This window comes from Rhinatrema bivittatum, chromosome 10 (genome assembly GCF_901001135.1).
Source record: "Rhinatrema bivittatum chromosome 10, aRhiBiv1.1, whole genome shotgun sequence".
Taxonomy (NCBI): domain Eukaryota; kingdom Metazoa; phylum Chordata; class Amphibia; order Gymnophiona; family Rhinatrematidae; genus Rhinatrema; species Rhinatrema bivittatum.
Window position 1 is genome coordinate 116,793,455 of NC_042624.1, and position 14,565 is coordinate 116,808,019.

The window sequence follows — 14,565 nt, forward strand, 5'->3', positions numbered from 1 at the left end:
CAGCAAGGGTTATTTTTCTCTATATGCATCACCTTGCACTTGTCCACATTAAATTTCATCTGCCATTTGGATGCCCAATCTTCCAGTCTTGCAAGGTCCTCCTGTAATGTATCACAATCCGCTTGTGATTTAACTACTCTGAATAATTTTGTATCATCCCAAATTTGATAACCTCACTCGTCATATTCCTTTCCAGATCATTTATAAAGAAAAGCACCGGTCCAAGTACAGATCCCTGAGGCACTCCACTGTTTACCCTTTTCCACTCTTGAAAGGAAGAGATTGAGAGTTAAAGATTATTCTGAGGAGGTTGTTACAACCTTGTTGCAAGTTAGAAGGAACTCTGTCTTTTGGTGTATATGCGCATTTAGAATGTGTTTGAGTCTTGTCAAGAGTCAGGTTTCCTCCAGCTTCAGGCATCCATTTGGGTAATTCTCTCATTCTTGCAGAAGGTTGCAAAAAGGTTTGGCCTTAAACTCACTTAATATACAGTAGCTGCATTATCCTGTTACAAGGTAAAAGTATATGGATCAGGTATCACTTCGCATCTGGATGTGGTGTTTTCTGAAGTGCGTGAATCATTTGCGTGCACCTGTTTCTCATTCAATACTTCCGTGGAATCTCGGTGTTGTCTTAAGATCATTGTGCAGAACACCTTTTGAGCTGATTGGGAGGGCTTCTGTGAAGGGCCCTTATTCCGAAAGTGGTGTTTCTGGCAGCTGTTTGTTCAGCGACTTGCAAACTTTGTCATGTAGGGATCCTTTCCTTCATTTTCCAGAGGATAGGGTTTCCATTCATTCGGTGCCTTCATTTTTGTCTAAGGTGGTTTTGGCTTTTAATATGTCAATCCAATGAGATACCAGCTTTTAAGAAGTTGTAGTCCAGTTCTGTGGAACTGGGACAGGATCTTCATGTCCTGGATGTTCGTGGATTCTTCTAAGGTATTTGAAAGTCACAAATAGTTTTCAAAAATCAGATCACCTTTTTGTATTTAGCAGCCCTAACAAGGGGCAGAAAGCATTTAAGGGATTCTCTTGCTAGATGGATTAAGGAAGCAATTGCATTAGCATAAGTTAGCAATGGCCTGAAGGTGCCAGTCGGACTTTCTGCCCATTCTGCTGGGTGTCTTGAGCCGAGTGTAAGTTTGTCTCTCTTCAGGCGATCTGTAGGGTGTTCAGTTGGTCTTCATTGCACACTTTCTCCAAGCATTACCACATGGATGTTCGGGCATCAGACACGGAACTGGTGCAGCTCTGCTGCAAATGGATCTTGCAGGATCCCGCCCAGTTTAGAGAGGCTTCTGGACTGATCTGGGGGACGATAAGGACGGAAAAGTGGGTTCTTGTCTGCTAATTTTCTTTCCTTGAGTCCTGCAGACCAGTCCTGAGTCTTGCCCTTGGATTCTGCAGACCATTCTTCTGGTGTGTGGGTACTTCTATACGTGGGATTTGCAAGTTAAATTTCAGATTTTCACTGAATCCCCTGCTGGAGGAGGTTAAGGGGGTGTTTCTTTTAGCTTTGTTACAGATTTACTAAGAGACTGAAGGTAGCATAATAACTTAAATACCAAGAGTGCAGTGAAGCTTTTATTCTGTCTCCATCTGCTGGTAGGGGAGGAAAAACCCATACATCTGGAGTGGTCTGTGGGACTCAAGGAAAGAAAATTATCAGGTAAGAACCAATTTTTCCTTAGGGGACACAGCTAAAAGTGTGTGTATGTGGATTAAACATGAATACCTTGTCAGAATCCTCATGGCCTCTGAAAATCTGGTGTGGATAGGACACCAAATAGTGAAGTAGTTAGTTGGGGAAAGACTCTCACAGGCAGGATGATCACATAAGCTTCTCTCCCTTCAGTACGTAGGCTAAAAGTAATGGTGATGGGGCAAAAAGAGTTAAAAATTGAGTTGACATGGATTTAAATATCTTATTTATCTTTTAGATTGCTGTGTTGGCATCTGCTGTAAATCATCTCAAAGCCAACGTCAAGTCTGCCTCCGATCTGCTCACCCTTCCCAACACCGTAGAGGAGCTTCAGAAGGTAAAGAGTTAAGTGGTGTGATGTAAGCGAGCACAGGGAGAGTGAACACCTCCAAAGCCCCAGAAGCTGAACGTTAGACAAGCAGTTATAACTAATTCTTAACGAGCCTGGCCCTTTTCTGTAGCACTTCAGTTCATGAAACAGAGAGGCAGGTAGATGGTTGTGGACATAACTCAAGAAAAGTGAAGAACTGTGTGCAGAGTAAAAACGGAGAAGAGAGCGGTGCTCTCGTGACATGAGTGGGATGGGAGCCTTCTGAACCCTTTATGTCTCTTCAGTGTGCCCTGCTCCTCCTTGCTTCCCTGGGTACCTCTGTCCTGTAATGTTTCAGATTTTCATCCTTCTCTGTGCTTTGCAGCCAAGGTAAATGGATGGCCCACACTGTCATTGTACAGGGCTTTAGAGTAGAACAATTGCTAGTAAGTCTTAATGTTTTTTATGGATTTGTTTGGTAGCTAAAGAAATCTGGTATTGCATGTTTTGGATTTGTCTCAGTAGTAAAATTCTCAATCTGAAACTTATTTTTAATCTGCCCCAGGTAAACAGCAAGGCTGCTTGTAGAGGAAAGCAGCTAGATGTAACATCCCATAGATGCGGGTCTAGAAAAGTTGCTGTCTTTCTATAATGGCTCTCGCCCAGTGCGATTTGTGGCTTCCTGTGTGACACAAACCTGGGGGTTTCTTAGTATGAGTTAGAACTGGAGAAACTGAAGCCCAGGGTTACCTGTTGTTAGTTTTATGTTTTCATTCTTACAACCTCCAGGCTAAGCCTCCTTTCCCTGGATCACAGGAAGTCGGTGAGTGGAGCCTGATGTGCAAAGGATACTAGTGCAGCTTTTAAAAACCACGCGTGTATGTGTGTGTAAAACTCAACTTAATTTGAATATGGCCGTCCACTCCCCACCTCCCTCCTCCAGTGGAAATAACTGTTCCCATAAGAGGGGTAGGGAGAGGTCAGGGGACTGAACATACCTATGGAGATTTAATTTTCAGATCTCCATGTCTTCTTACCGTGGAGGTGCAAAGTGCACAGGGTACTTCTGTAGCCACGTTGTGCGCACGGAGGTCTTCTCCAAGGGGGGGATCTGGGCAGCCTGTGTGGCTGGAAAGCATTGGTCACTGGCAATTGTGAGCATTTAATTTTTCCACCATTTCAGCAGGAGGGGGCTGGTTGATCACCAAAAACTTTGAAAGGATTTCTCTTGCAGCCATCCTGTCCATCTTATAAAACAAGAGCAGATAATGCCCCGCCTTTAAAGCTCTTTCCTTAATATCTGACTTATGTTTCGATGTGTTAGCAGCTCCCAAACAGTTTCTTCCTGGTGCCTGGCAGAGAATGGCTGCTCAGTTCTGCCCCCAGTCAGTCGGCCTAAAACTCTAATGGATAGACTTATTTTATAGAGCTAGAGCTTGATGACATCGGCATGAGGACTGCTGCTGCCTGCCGTCTCTGACATCGACTTCTGTGGACTATCCGAGGGAGTGGCTCTGTTTGGAAAATATGTGGCTGCCACTGGCTCTGGGAGTGGAATTCTCGCAAACCTGCACGGTGAAGTGGGAGTGGATTAGCACAACTCTGCCTGTCATTGTCACAGAAGTTTACATGATCGACTGCTGTAAATACATCCAGACGCAGCCTTTGCCACTCCAGAATGAAGCACTACCTGCTCTGTCCTGTGCTTCCAGAGTTTTGGTGCATTTGTTAGACAGACATGTGAAGGATTTTGCATTTTGTTTGGATAATTGCCAGGGTCTTGTGGCCTGGTTTGGCCTCTGTTGGAAACAGGATGCTGGGCTTGATGGACCCTTGGTCTGACCCAGCATGGCAATTTCTTATGTTCTTAAGTAATTAAGTTGCCTTTTCACCAACTAACTGGGCTCTTAAAAAACACTTGTAAAATGTCTGTTGCATGTGTCTTGGTGATCTGTCACAGGAAAGCAACTTACTTTGGTTTGCTTCTAGCTCCTGAGCACAGTCTGAGCCTTGTGTAAAACCACTGAGCAGGAGGTGCTTAACTGATTTGAAATGGCCTGGAGAAAATGTTTTCATTTCTCATTTCTTCCCCCCCCCCCCCCCCCCCCCCCCTTTCCTCTCCTGCTGAAAAAAGAAATTGCTGCTGCAGCTTTTTAAATGCAGATTTCAAAAGCTTCTGAGATCTGGGAGATGTATCATCGATGTTTCCTAACCTTTGTTTTCAGAGCGTGGCTACCATTGGCAGCACCCTCACCAGCGTCCATCACGATGTGGAGACCCTGCAGACCGCCATTGATGAGCAGAAGCAAAAAATGGAGACGCTTCAGCATGACGTAGTATGTAAATCTTCCAGCTGCATGTGTGCTCAGTACAAGGTCCTTATTAGTACTTGGGGGTAAAGATGTTTCCTGTTTGTACCTTAGATTGGTCCAGACAAGTGGGTTTTGCATCCCTACCAGCAGTTGGAGGCAAAGAATAAAAACTTTTCAGGCACTGCTACATAACCGAGAGCCCCTGGTAGAGGTGCAAAACCTGCAGCCTGGAGTTAATGGGGAAGAAAGGAGATTACCAAGTAGGACGGCTCCCTGAGGTTCTGGTTCCTTTGTGGGGCCATCCCTCGAGTAGAGCGGGGGTTGGTGATCCCTGTGCTAGTTTTGGCCCTTGTCTTCAGTGGGGGGCGATAGCTGGTGGATCCGGTTTCCTCGTCCACTCTGGGTCCCTTTCACCTCCAGAGCACAGTATTCTTCACCAGAAGCAGAGAAGTTTTCATTTTATTTCCCTGTTTGCTATTTGGTGTGTTTGTCCCTTTAGTTAAAAAAAAAAAAGCGAGGAAAGGGAAGAAGCAGCAGGTGTGGCTCTTAGGCAGTGCTCAGGCGGCCAAGTGCGGATTTCTGCTGGGAGGCAGGTCCAAGTGAGTGGGAATGAATCACATTGTTTGTCGGGGCCGGGTGCTTGATAAGCACCGGATAGTGCTCACGTCAGGAGTTATTTTTAGGCCCGATTTTGGTGGCATGATGCCACCGGCGCGCTGCATGGAAAAGTTTGCCACAACTGTGAAGCCAAGCGGGTGTGCCTCAGCGCGACTGTGTTTTGCCCAGATTGCATCTCCAGGGGACTCCCCTGCCCCACTTTTTCTGGTGGATCAAGTCCCTGTAAGCGGCAGGGAGGGGGAGGGGAGCCCAGGTGGACGCTGATGAAGATCTGGGTTCCACTGATTCTGAGGAGTTCTCCATGGACTTTGTCCCGCTGCTCCATAGAGTCTATTTGGCCAGAAAGGAGGCAGGATCCAAGTGGCCACTTCTCAGGAAGGCTCATGGGGAGGAGAAGCAGACAGGATTTGAGGGATCCTACGACTACTGGGTTTCGGAAGTGCTGATGATGAGAAGGGGGACACGTCAGATGACAGGGACCCCCTAGATCAGCTGCAGGGAGGTCCAGTGGATCCCGGATAAGGACCCTGGGACCGCTTTAGGAGATCCAATGCAGGATTCGGACAACATCCCGATTGCCGAAGGGGATGATCCTTGGGTGGTCAGGCTGTTCCGTAAGGAGGAGCTGCGCCACAGCTTCCCCCCCCCCCCCCCCCCCCCCCCCCGGTCCTGGAAGAGTTGGGGGTGAAGGTTGCATAAGAGGACTCTGACATTGAGGGAGTGAACCCGGTCCGGAAGGGCTTCGGGTCCTCCTAAGGCTTTTCCTTTACCTAAGGAAGGTGAAGAAGTTGGTGTCTCCTGAAGCAGGCCTCAAAGTCGCCAGGGCAATGACAAAGTTATAACCCTGCAGATGGTTAAGAGGAGGGAGCAGATTCGGAGTCCAGTCTCCCTGACCATTGGTTTGAAGGCCCACAGGGCTCCCCCCCCCCCCGCCCCCGAATTTGTCCTGCTCATACACTAGGCTTTCCTGGCTAGGAAGCGCAGGCGAAAGGAGATCCAGAGAGAAATCCAGGGCCGTCCAAAAGACCTAGGCTGGCTTCAGTGGGCGGTTCTGGGTGCATGTGCAAGCCCCTGGGGTTGCGTGGCGCTGGTGCAGAGGGTGAACCCAGGGATCTGGATGACTTGGACGAGATGCAGGAGGATGTTGCATCTCCCCAGGGAGTGGACCTGGATATGAACCTGGATGGGGGTCAGACTCATGACCCAGATGTGAGCAAGGACGATCCGGACCTCGTTGAGGTGCCCAGCACCGAGGGAAATGACCCTCAGGTGGTCCACCTGTTTGAGGAGGAGCTTCGCCCACTCATCCTTGAGGTGTTGGAAGATTTGGGGAACAAGCTAACTCAGGAGGTGTTGGATAATGAGGGCGTCAGTCCGGTTCTGGATGGCCTGCAGGGTCCGCCTAGTGTCTTTCCCATACCTAAAAAGATTCAAAAGCTGATTAGCTGGGAGTGGGATTTCCTGGAAGCGGGCTTGGAAATTGGTAGAGCGATGGCGAAGCTTTATCCCTTACTGGAAGAGCATTTGAACCACCTCAAGACTCTTAAGGTGGATATAGCGGTCTCTGAAGGACCACAAATTGGAAATTCATTTGAAGTGCATGTTTGAAGTGTCCGCCTTAAGTCTGCGAGCCTCGGTGTGTGCTAACATGATACAGCGAGCTTGCTTGTGTTGGATTCAGAAGCCTCAGGATGGACCTCGACGGGCGTGCTCTTCCCCATCAGGCGGCTTCCCTGGAAGTAGGCTTATGTGGCAGATGCTTTGTATAATTTAGTGCGCACATCGGTCAAGAGCATGGTCTCGGTGGTGGCTGCATGCAGGCTTTTGTGGCTGCACAGTTGGTTGGCGGACATGTGGTCCTAGACTCAGTTATGCAGTCTTCCCTTTTAAGGGGAAGCTGCCTTTCAGGGAGGAGCTGGATCAGCTGATGAAGTCCCTGAGGGGAAACCTAGGGAAATAGACTGCCGGAGGATAAGAGAAGCAATAAGTTCTTTCTACCCTGATCCCATTTTCAGGAGTCTAGGAGGTTTCGATCCGGGAGAGGGTCTTCTTCCTCGGGTTCCAAGCAGTCGTCACATCATCAGCAGACATTTTGGGGTGCCAGCAGGTCCTCCAAAAGTGGGTCCAGTCAGGGGGCTGGAGGGAGTAAGCCCTCCCAATGAAGCCAGACATGCCCACTCCTCGCTGTTGTCCCGTTTTTAAGATGAGTAGGTCAAGATTACCTCGGACCGGTGGGTCCTGGAGGTTGTAAGAGATGTAAGAGAATGTTCACGTCCACTCAGGGAAGCCTTTCTGGAGTCCCACTGCTCTTCTCGAAGTAAACAGGGAGCGGTAGAGAGGACTCTGCAAAGGTTGATAAGATTGGAGGTCATAGTTACTGAGCCGCTGAGCGAGCAGGGGCGGGGTAGGTACTCCATCTATTTTGTGGTTCTAAAACAGGAGGGCACCTTCCGTCCCATCCTGGATTTGTAAAAGGTAAACATAAGGTTGCATGTGCTGCATTTCTGGATGGAGTTGCTGCGTATGGTGATTGCAGCAGTTCGCAAAGGAGAATTTCTGGCGTCTTTGGATCTTACCAAAACTTGTCTGCATATTCCCATTTGAAAGGACCAGCAAAAAGTTCTGCGGTTCAAGGTATTGGGTCAGCATTTCCAGTTTTTGGCCCTTCCCTTCAGGTTGGTCGCGGCTCCTCGAACCTTCACAAAGGTGGTGGTGGTGGTAGCGGCTGACTTGAGACAAGAAGGGATTCAGGCTCATCCATATCTGGACGATTGGCTTATCTGGTCAAAGATGGAAGAGGAGTGCGATCGCTTGGTGCAACGAGTGGTGAACACCCTCAGCTCTCTGGGTTGGGTGATCAGTGTGGCAGAGTCACCTGGTTCCATCTCAATTAGAGTCTTGAGGAGCCTGCTTCGATACCCAGAGGGACAGGGTGTATCTGTCAGCGGACAGATTGTCAAAGTTGCAGGCGCAGGTGACCCGGCTGCTACATCTCCCAGTGCCAAGGGTCTGGGATTACCTACAGGTGCTGGGCTCTATGGCCTCGACGTTGGATCTGGTTCCATGGGCCTTTGCTCACATGCATCTGTTGCAGAAGGCGCTGTTGTCTTGGTGGAATCCGATGTCAGAGCAGTATTATGTACCATTACCTCTTCTAAAGGAACCCAGGTCCAGTCTTTCATGGTGGCTGTCGAGGAGCAACCTGGAAGCTCCGGATTGGGTGGTGGTGACCAAGGATGCCAGCCGCAGAGGCTGGGGAGCAGTGTGCCTGGGTTGTTCGGCCCAGGGACTTTGGTCAGTGGCGGAGTCAGCCTGGTTCATCAGTCATCTGGAGAGAAGAGCGGTGCGCAGGACTCTCGAAGGATTTGTGCCTCTGGTTCAGGGTCGAATGGTACGAGTGTTTTTGAACAATGCGACAACAGTGGCGTACATCAGCCATCGAGGTACAAAGTCACACTGTGGCTTGGGAAGCACAGCTATTGTTGATCTGGGCGGAGCATCACCTCGAGAGAATTGCGGCCTCCTATGTAGCGGGAGTAGACAACGTGCAGGCAGATTTCCTAAGCTGACAGCAGTTGGATCCCGGGTAGTGGGAGCTGTCCCCAGAAGCCTGGAATCACATTTGTGCTAGATAGGGTTTTCCTCAGCTGGATATCATGGCAACACACAGGCCAGTGCAAAGATGGCAAGGTTCTTCAATCGCAGAAGGGAAGCCGGTTTGGTAGGACTAGATGCTCTAGTGTTCCCGTGGCCGACCGGGATTCTTCTGTATGTATTTCCTCCATGACCACTCATAGGTAGAGTGCTACAGCGCATAGAAGGGCATCCAGGAACTGTAGTACTGGTGATGCCAGAGTGGCCGCGTCATCCTTGGTTCGTGGACCTGGTGCATCTGGCGGTGGGCGAACCTCTTCGACTGGCTCATCTGCCGGGATTGCTGCGACAGGGACCCATATTTTTGGATCAAGAAGATCACTTTTGAGAGATGGCGCTTATGCATGAAGGGATATTCTGAGCCAGTAATGTCTACCCTTCTATTTCCATGGCATACTTCAGGGTTTGGAAGGTTTTTGAGACCTGATGTCTACATCAGCTGGATCCTCTGTTGGCGACAGTTCCACATATTTTGTCCTTTCTGCAGCAGGGCTTGTCCGAGGGTTTGACCTATAGTTCGCTCCATGTCCAGGTTTCTGCCTTGGGTTGTCTCAGGGGCAGGATGCAGGGCAAGTCTTTGGCCTCCCATCCTGATGATATCCAATTCCTGAAAGGGGTTAAGCATGTGAGACCTCCGGTTCAGAAGATGTGTCCAGATTGGAACTTCAACTTAGTCTTGTGGGTTCCCTTTGAGCCTTTGGGATGAGCTTCTTTGAAGGGCTTTACATTGAAAACAGATTTTTTTTGGTTGCGATTTGTTCAGCCAGGAGGATTTTGGAGCTTCAGGCTCCATCTTGTCAAGATCCTTTTTTGCGTATTACTAACGACAGAGTGCCTTGCGTATAGTGCCTTCCTTTTTGCCAAAATTGGTTTCTGTCTTCCATGTGAATCAGACAGTTGAATTACCGGGTTTCCCGGAGTGGCCTAGAGATTCTGCAGAAGGTAGAGATCTCCATCTTCTGGATGTGCATCATGTCCTGTTGCCTTATTTGAAGGTCACTAATTCCTTTCAGCGATCGGACCATCTCTTTGTGGTGTTTGGAGTGAAGAAAGGAGAGAGAGCTTCCAAAGTTACTTTGGCTCATTGGTTGAAAGAGGCTTTTTGTTCGGCCTATATTTGAAAGGTTCGCGCCATTCCAATGGGTCTTAAGGCACATTTGACTAGAGCACAAGCAGCCTCTTGGGCAGAGTATCATTTGGTGTCTCCTCAAGAGATATGTAGGGCCGTGGTGTGGTCCTCACATCATACTTTCACCAGGCATTACCGATTGGATGTTCGGGCGCAAAATGATACAACTTTCGGTGAAAGTGTGTTGAGAGCAGGTCTTTCAAGTTCCCATCTGGTGTAGGGTTGCTTTGGTACATCCCACTTGTCTGGGTATGTTCAGGAAAGGAAAACTGGTTCTTACCTGCTAATTTTTGTTCCTGGAATACCACAGATCAGTCCAGAGACCCCTGAATTTCCTGGTACTTATTTGCTGTATATCGAAGAGTTTTTCTTACCAGTTGGAACAGTTATGTTTGAGTTAAGCAGTTGACAGACCTTTTTGGTACTGGAGTTTTGTAAGTCTCCAGTGCAGGGGGATCCAACCCTGAGATTTCTGGTTCGCCCTGGTTCAGGGGAATGTTATCTAATCTTTGACTTGGGTACCGGTCAGTACTGAGGGACTGCAGGTGGCATTCTCATTTTGTAGCAGTGCCTCAAAGTTTTGTTCTCTGCCTCCATCTGCTGGTAGGGATGCAAAACCCATTTGTCTGGACTGATCTGTGGTATTACAGGAACGGAAATTAGTAGGTAAGAACCTACTTTCTTCTAATCCCGATATTGTTGCTTTGACAGGGTAGTAAAGTAATCATTTCATGATTTGGGCCAGGCTGAAGTCATGCAAAGTGTCTGCAAGGTTTACTTACACAGTCGGGGAAACTTACCAGAAAGGAAGACGTTCCACAGAGGATTGTGGAAGCAAAAGCTTGAACAGAGCTCTCTGTGGGACTTTTACCTGACCCTTAAGCTTTGTCTTTTGAAGCAAAAGTCTCGCAGTGCTTTTTGCACAAGTGTTATAATGGCACTTCCTTTCTTTTCTGTTTAATTCAGGAAATTAAATCCATGGGCCCAAGATGCACTGCTTCACCATCGTATACGTGAACAGGCTTCTGGGCTTTGTGCCTGATTACGTCTGGTCCTGCTGCTTACAAGCCTTTTCTGCCTCCCGCACCCTTTTTCTTCTGACACTGCAAGTGTTTCAGGAGATTCTGCTGCCCAGGGTAGCAATGGCCCAGATCCCTAGGAAATAGCAATTTTATTTATTTATTCATATTTATATACCGCTCTGTAGACAGTCACGGCGGTCACAATAAAATACGTCAATAAAACAATTACAGGAGCATTTTACAAAATCGTTATTGCTGGTAACTTTTTTTTTTTTTTTATGTTTATGTGTCAAAGGACACATAACATAAACATAAGTATACCCATTGTCATTTCAAATATGTCTACCAACCTCCCCCCTGCCCCCCACAGAGTAGAACAAGTGCAGCACTAATAAAAAAAGAAAACCTAAAAGTATCGCAGCGTATGGAAAGTAGCATGGCCTTAAGCGCTAGAGGTTAGAAAATGAATTAAATCACACTAGGAGTCCAAATGTGTAAAAGAACATAAAGAGGATGAATAAAGGGTTAACACCCACCTAAGGGGCATGAGCTGCCAAGTTATAAAAGAACCCCAAGTAGCCTCAAATGATGGCAGTTTATTGTATTTTAAGGCTGTGAGGAGAGCTAATCTGTGAATCACCACAGAGACTGATGGGACTTTCGCTTGTTTCCAAAAAGGAGCTGACTCGCAGCGGGCTGCTATGAGCACCTGTTGACAGCTTATTCAAAGTAGATATTGGGGATGTTTAGCAGGGCATGACAATTCGCGTTAGCCACTTGAAAATTTGCTCCCAAAAAGAAGGCTACCTTTTCACACTGCCACCAAACATGAAAAAAAGTGCCAATACCACACAGTTTCTCCAGCAAGTGTTTGATACATTGAGAAATATTTGGTGTTTGTTTATTTAAAAACTTTTCTATACAGTCATTCAGTAAGTTAACCATCACAACGGTTTACATAAAGGCACATATAGTAATAGAAATTAATTAGGATGGCTAAAACATTATTAATGTGCCAAAACTATGCGGTAACAGGATTCTTTCAATATAAAAATATAAACCTGTTTAAGTATTGATTTTGTTAGGTTGAAGTTACTATTGCACTGGCATCAATTGCCTTCTGTACAGTAACGTATAACAATTCTCCTGTAGTGTGGCAGGGAGAGAACACTTGCGAGCATACAAGAAAACCAGATCCTAGTCCTCGACACTCAAGGGATGCCCCAAATCTAAATCCCAATCTTGTAAATGTTTAGCAGGATCAGGTAGACACCCACTAACAAGATTATACACCTTAGAAATCTGAGCACATATATTATCTGCTTGTTGGCAATAGATTTCAAATAAAGATCTGGTCCGGCGTAGAATATCTGCTCCCATCAAAGAATCCATAAAATATTTGTTGTGCATAAGCCAAAACGTCCACCTTCCCCAAACCATATCGATCTCTTAAGGCATCAATAGGCAAAAGATTCCCCTGAGTAAATAAATGCGAGAGATACCCGAAGCCAGTCATTTATCAAAAACTGAAGAATGCAGGCCAGGTTGGAGGTAAAATTTAATTATACATAAAACAGTGCATTGGAGAATTTTATGCAAGATGTTCACCCTTTTTTGCCAGTTATGTGCCTCTGCCGTTCTTATGCAAGCATCATAGTCCAGCATGTTGACAGTAATATCCAAGGAGTGAAGCACTTCCTTCCGTGCTGCCAGGAAATGCTACCATAAGGGACATCATGTTAGGTATTAGCTGGCGTTAAGTTGTTTCTAATCTCGGAAAGCTTACGAATGTGAACTTTTCCCCTACCTTCAGGCTGAGCTGGCCACACAGGGAAGTAAGGATGTACAGGAGATGTCGCCACTTTCTACCATGGCACCTGCACTAAACAACCAAACGCAGAGAGAGACTTCCCGACAGGTACTTGTCATGCTGGCACCTTTTCCAGTTTTATTGGTTTGTGTTCATAATTTAATGCTATTTATTATACTGTGTTTCCAATGTTTGTTCATGAAAGAAGCAAGTAGGAAAGTTAAATAAAACGCCACCTTTTTATAGTCTGAATCTCTATAGACAGTTTGGTAGGTGAAACATTTTATGTACATGTCCAGCGGTCTTGGTAGGCATTCATATGCCTTTGAGAGCGACTGCGACTCGCAGCGGGCATCCCTGCCAGACAGCAGCTTTCAGAGGGCAGTCATGAAATTGCTGGGCAGTGAGTCTACACAAGTTTCAACGCCTTGGGCTCAGCAGGGCGGGGATACTTCAAGAACACGGCTAACTCTGTTTCACGCCCCCAACTTATGCAGCTAAATTCTGAATATAGCTGGGCAGCCTCAGTCATCCATGTAAATGATTTCTTGTTAAGAGCCATGCATTTGGTATTTGCTTAATTTATATTCTGCCTTGGATTCTGTACCTGAAGCCATCCTATTGGGGGTGGCAGGTAAGGTTCTAGATTGCTTTTTGTCTTTTCTCTTCCTGCGGAAACAGCAGGTTAGAGTCGGTGCTATAGGTTTGGAGTGGATTCACTAAGGAGCTGGGGCCCCGCAGACCTTGGTGCTATCCCCCACTCTAATTTGGACTTGAAACTGTTGTGTTTACTTTTAGAGTCCTTCAAAATTTACTTCAGAGTAAAAACTGCTGATCTTTATTTTGAAGTTGCTGCTGACCTTAGATTTGGTTATGTCCTGTATTACTACTGCAGGTACCTGTTTGGCTAATAATAATGCCCTGACTCTGAGTGAAGTTACTTTGTTTTCCAGACCTCGCCATTCTTCCTATCAGTAGAGTAAATGTGGGCTTTAGGGAGAAGGGTTGGTCCTAGTCTGGGGAGAGGTAGGGTCTGCAGGGGCCATTGTTTAGAAGTGCGCCCTGTAAGGGAGTGTTCGGCAGCATGAGACCATGAGGCATTCAATTTCGGCAAATGAACCTAAATTATGGAATGCTCTCACTGAGGATATCCGGACCCTCGATTTCAAAGTTTTCCCTAAAGCATTAAAAACTATTTTATTTAGGGAAGCATTTCAGCAGCTGCTGTGGAATGATTGTTTAGCAGCCAGCATGGCACTTTGGTGGCACATATGTTACATGAATTTATTTGTGTGTTTTGTGATTTGTTTTATTCTGGAATCCTCTTAGCAAGACAGTCATAGACGAATACAAATGTTTAAAATAAATATGATTTAGGGCCTGATTTACTAATGCCGCCTTCCCTTCTGTATCTGAGAGAGAAGGTTAGTAGATCCAGGCCTTCCAATTGAAAGAACTCTAGGAGTTCATCCAGTCCAGCCTCCTGTCCGCATGACAATCCAGGGGAAGGTGAAAACTCAGTGCAGCTGCTTCTGCAGAAGCCTTGTCTGACTCCATCTGCTGGACGGGGGACATAACCCACCGTCTGGACTGATCCTGGTACCTACAGGGAGCTCTTGATGAATATGAGAGAGGCACATTATGTTTGATGGCTCGCAGCACTGCCTTGCGAGCCACCACACTCCACTAACCGCCGATGCCAGAGGCCTCCTGTCAAGGCAGAATGCCACCATCCCCACGTGCTGCTGACTGCCAAGGACGCCGCCTTCTCTTAGGCACGCGTATGTGCGCATAATACAGGCCTTGTGGCAGGAAATGCTGAGTGGTGCCTCCCGATGACATCAGCCTGATCGGCTATGTAAACAATGGCCCTGCAGCATTCTATCTCCTCAGCTATGTAAACAATGGCCCTGCAGCATTCTATCTCCTCAGCTATGTAAACAATGGCCCTGCAGCATTCTATCTCCTCAGCTATGTAAACAATGGCCCTGCAGCATTCTATCTCC

The 14,565-nt window shown here is 47.0% G+C and overlaps 1 protein-coding gene across 2 annotated transcripts in view; it reads left to right on the plus strand.

The window, feature by feature from the left end:
• Positions 1–14,565, plus strand: part of EFCAB14 (EF-hand calcium binding domain 14) — a 38,628-nt gene that overhangs the window by 8,593 nt on the left and 15,470 nt on the right. For both annotated transcript variants that reach the window (XM_029618819.1, XM_029618818.1), the window contains exons 4-6: positions 1,943–2,041; positions 4,240–4,350; positions 12,563–12,667. In XM_029618819.1, coding sequence (XP_029474679.1) covers positions 1,943–2,041; positions 4,240–4,350; positions 12,563–12,667 — 315 coding nt within the window. The remainder of the gene's footprint in view (positions 1–1,942; positions 2,042–4,239; positions 4,351–12,562; positions 12,668–14,565) is intronic.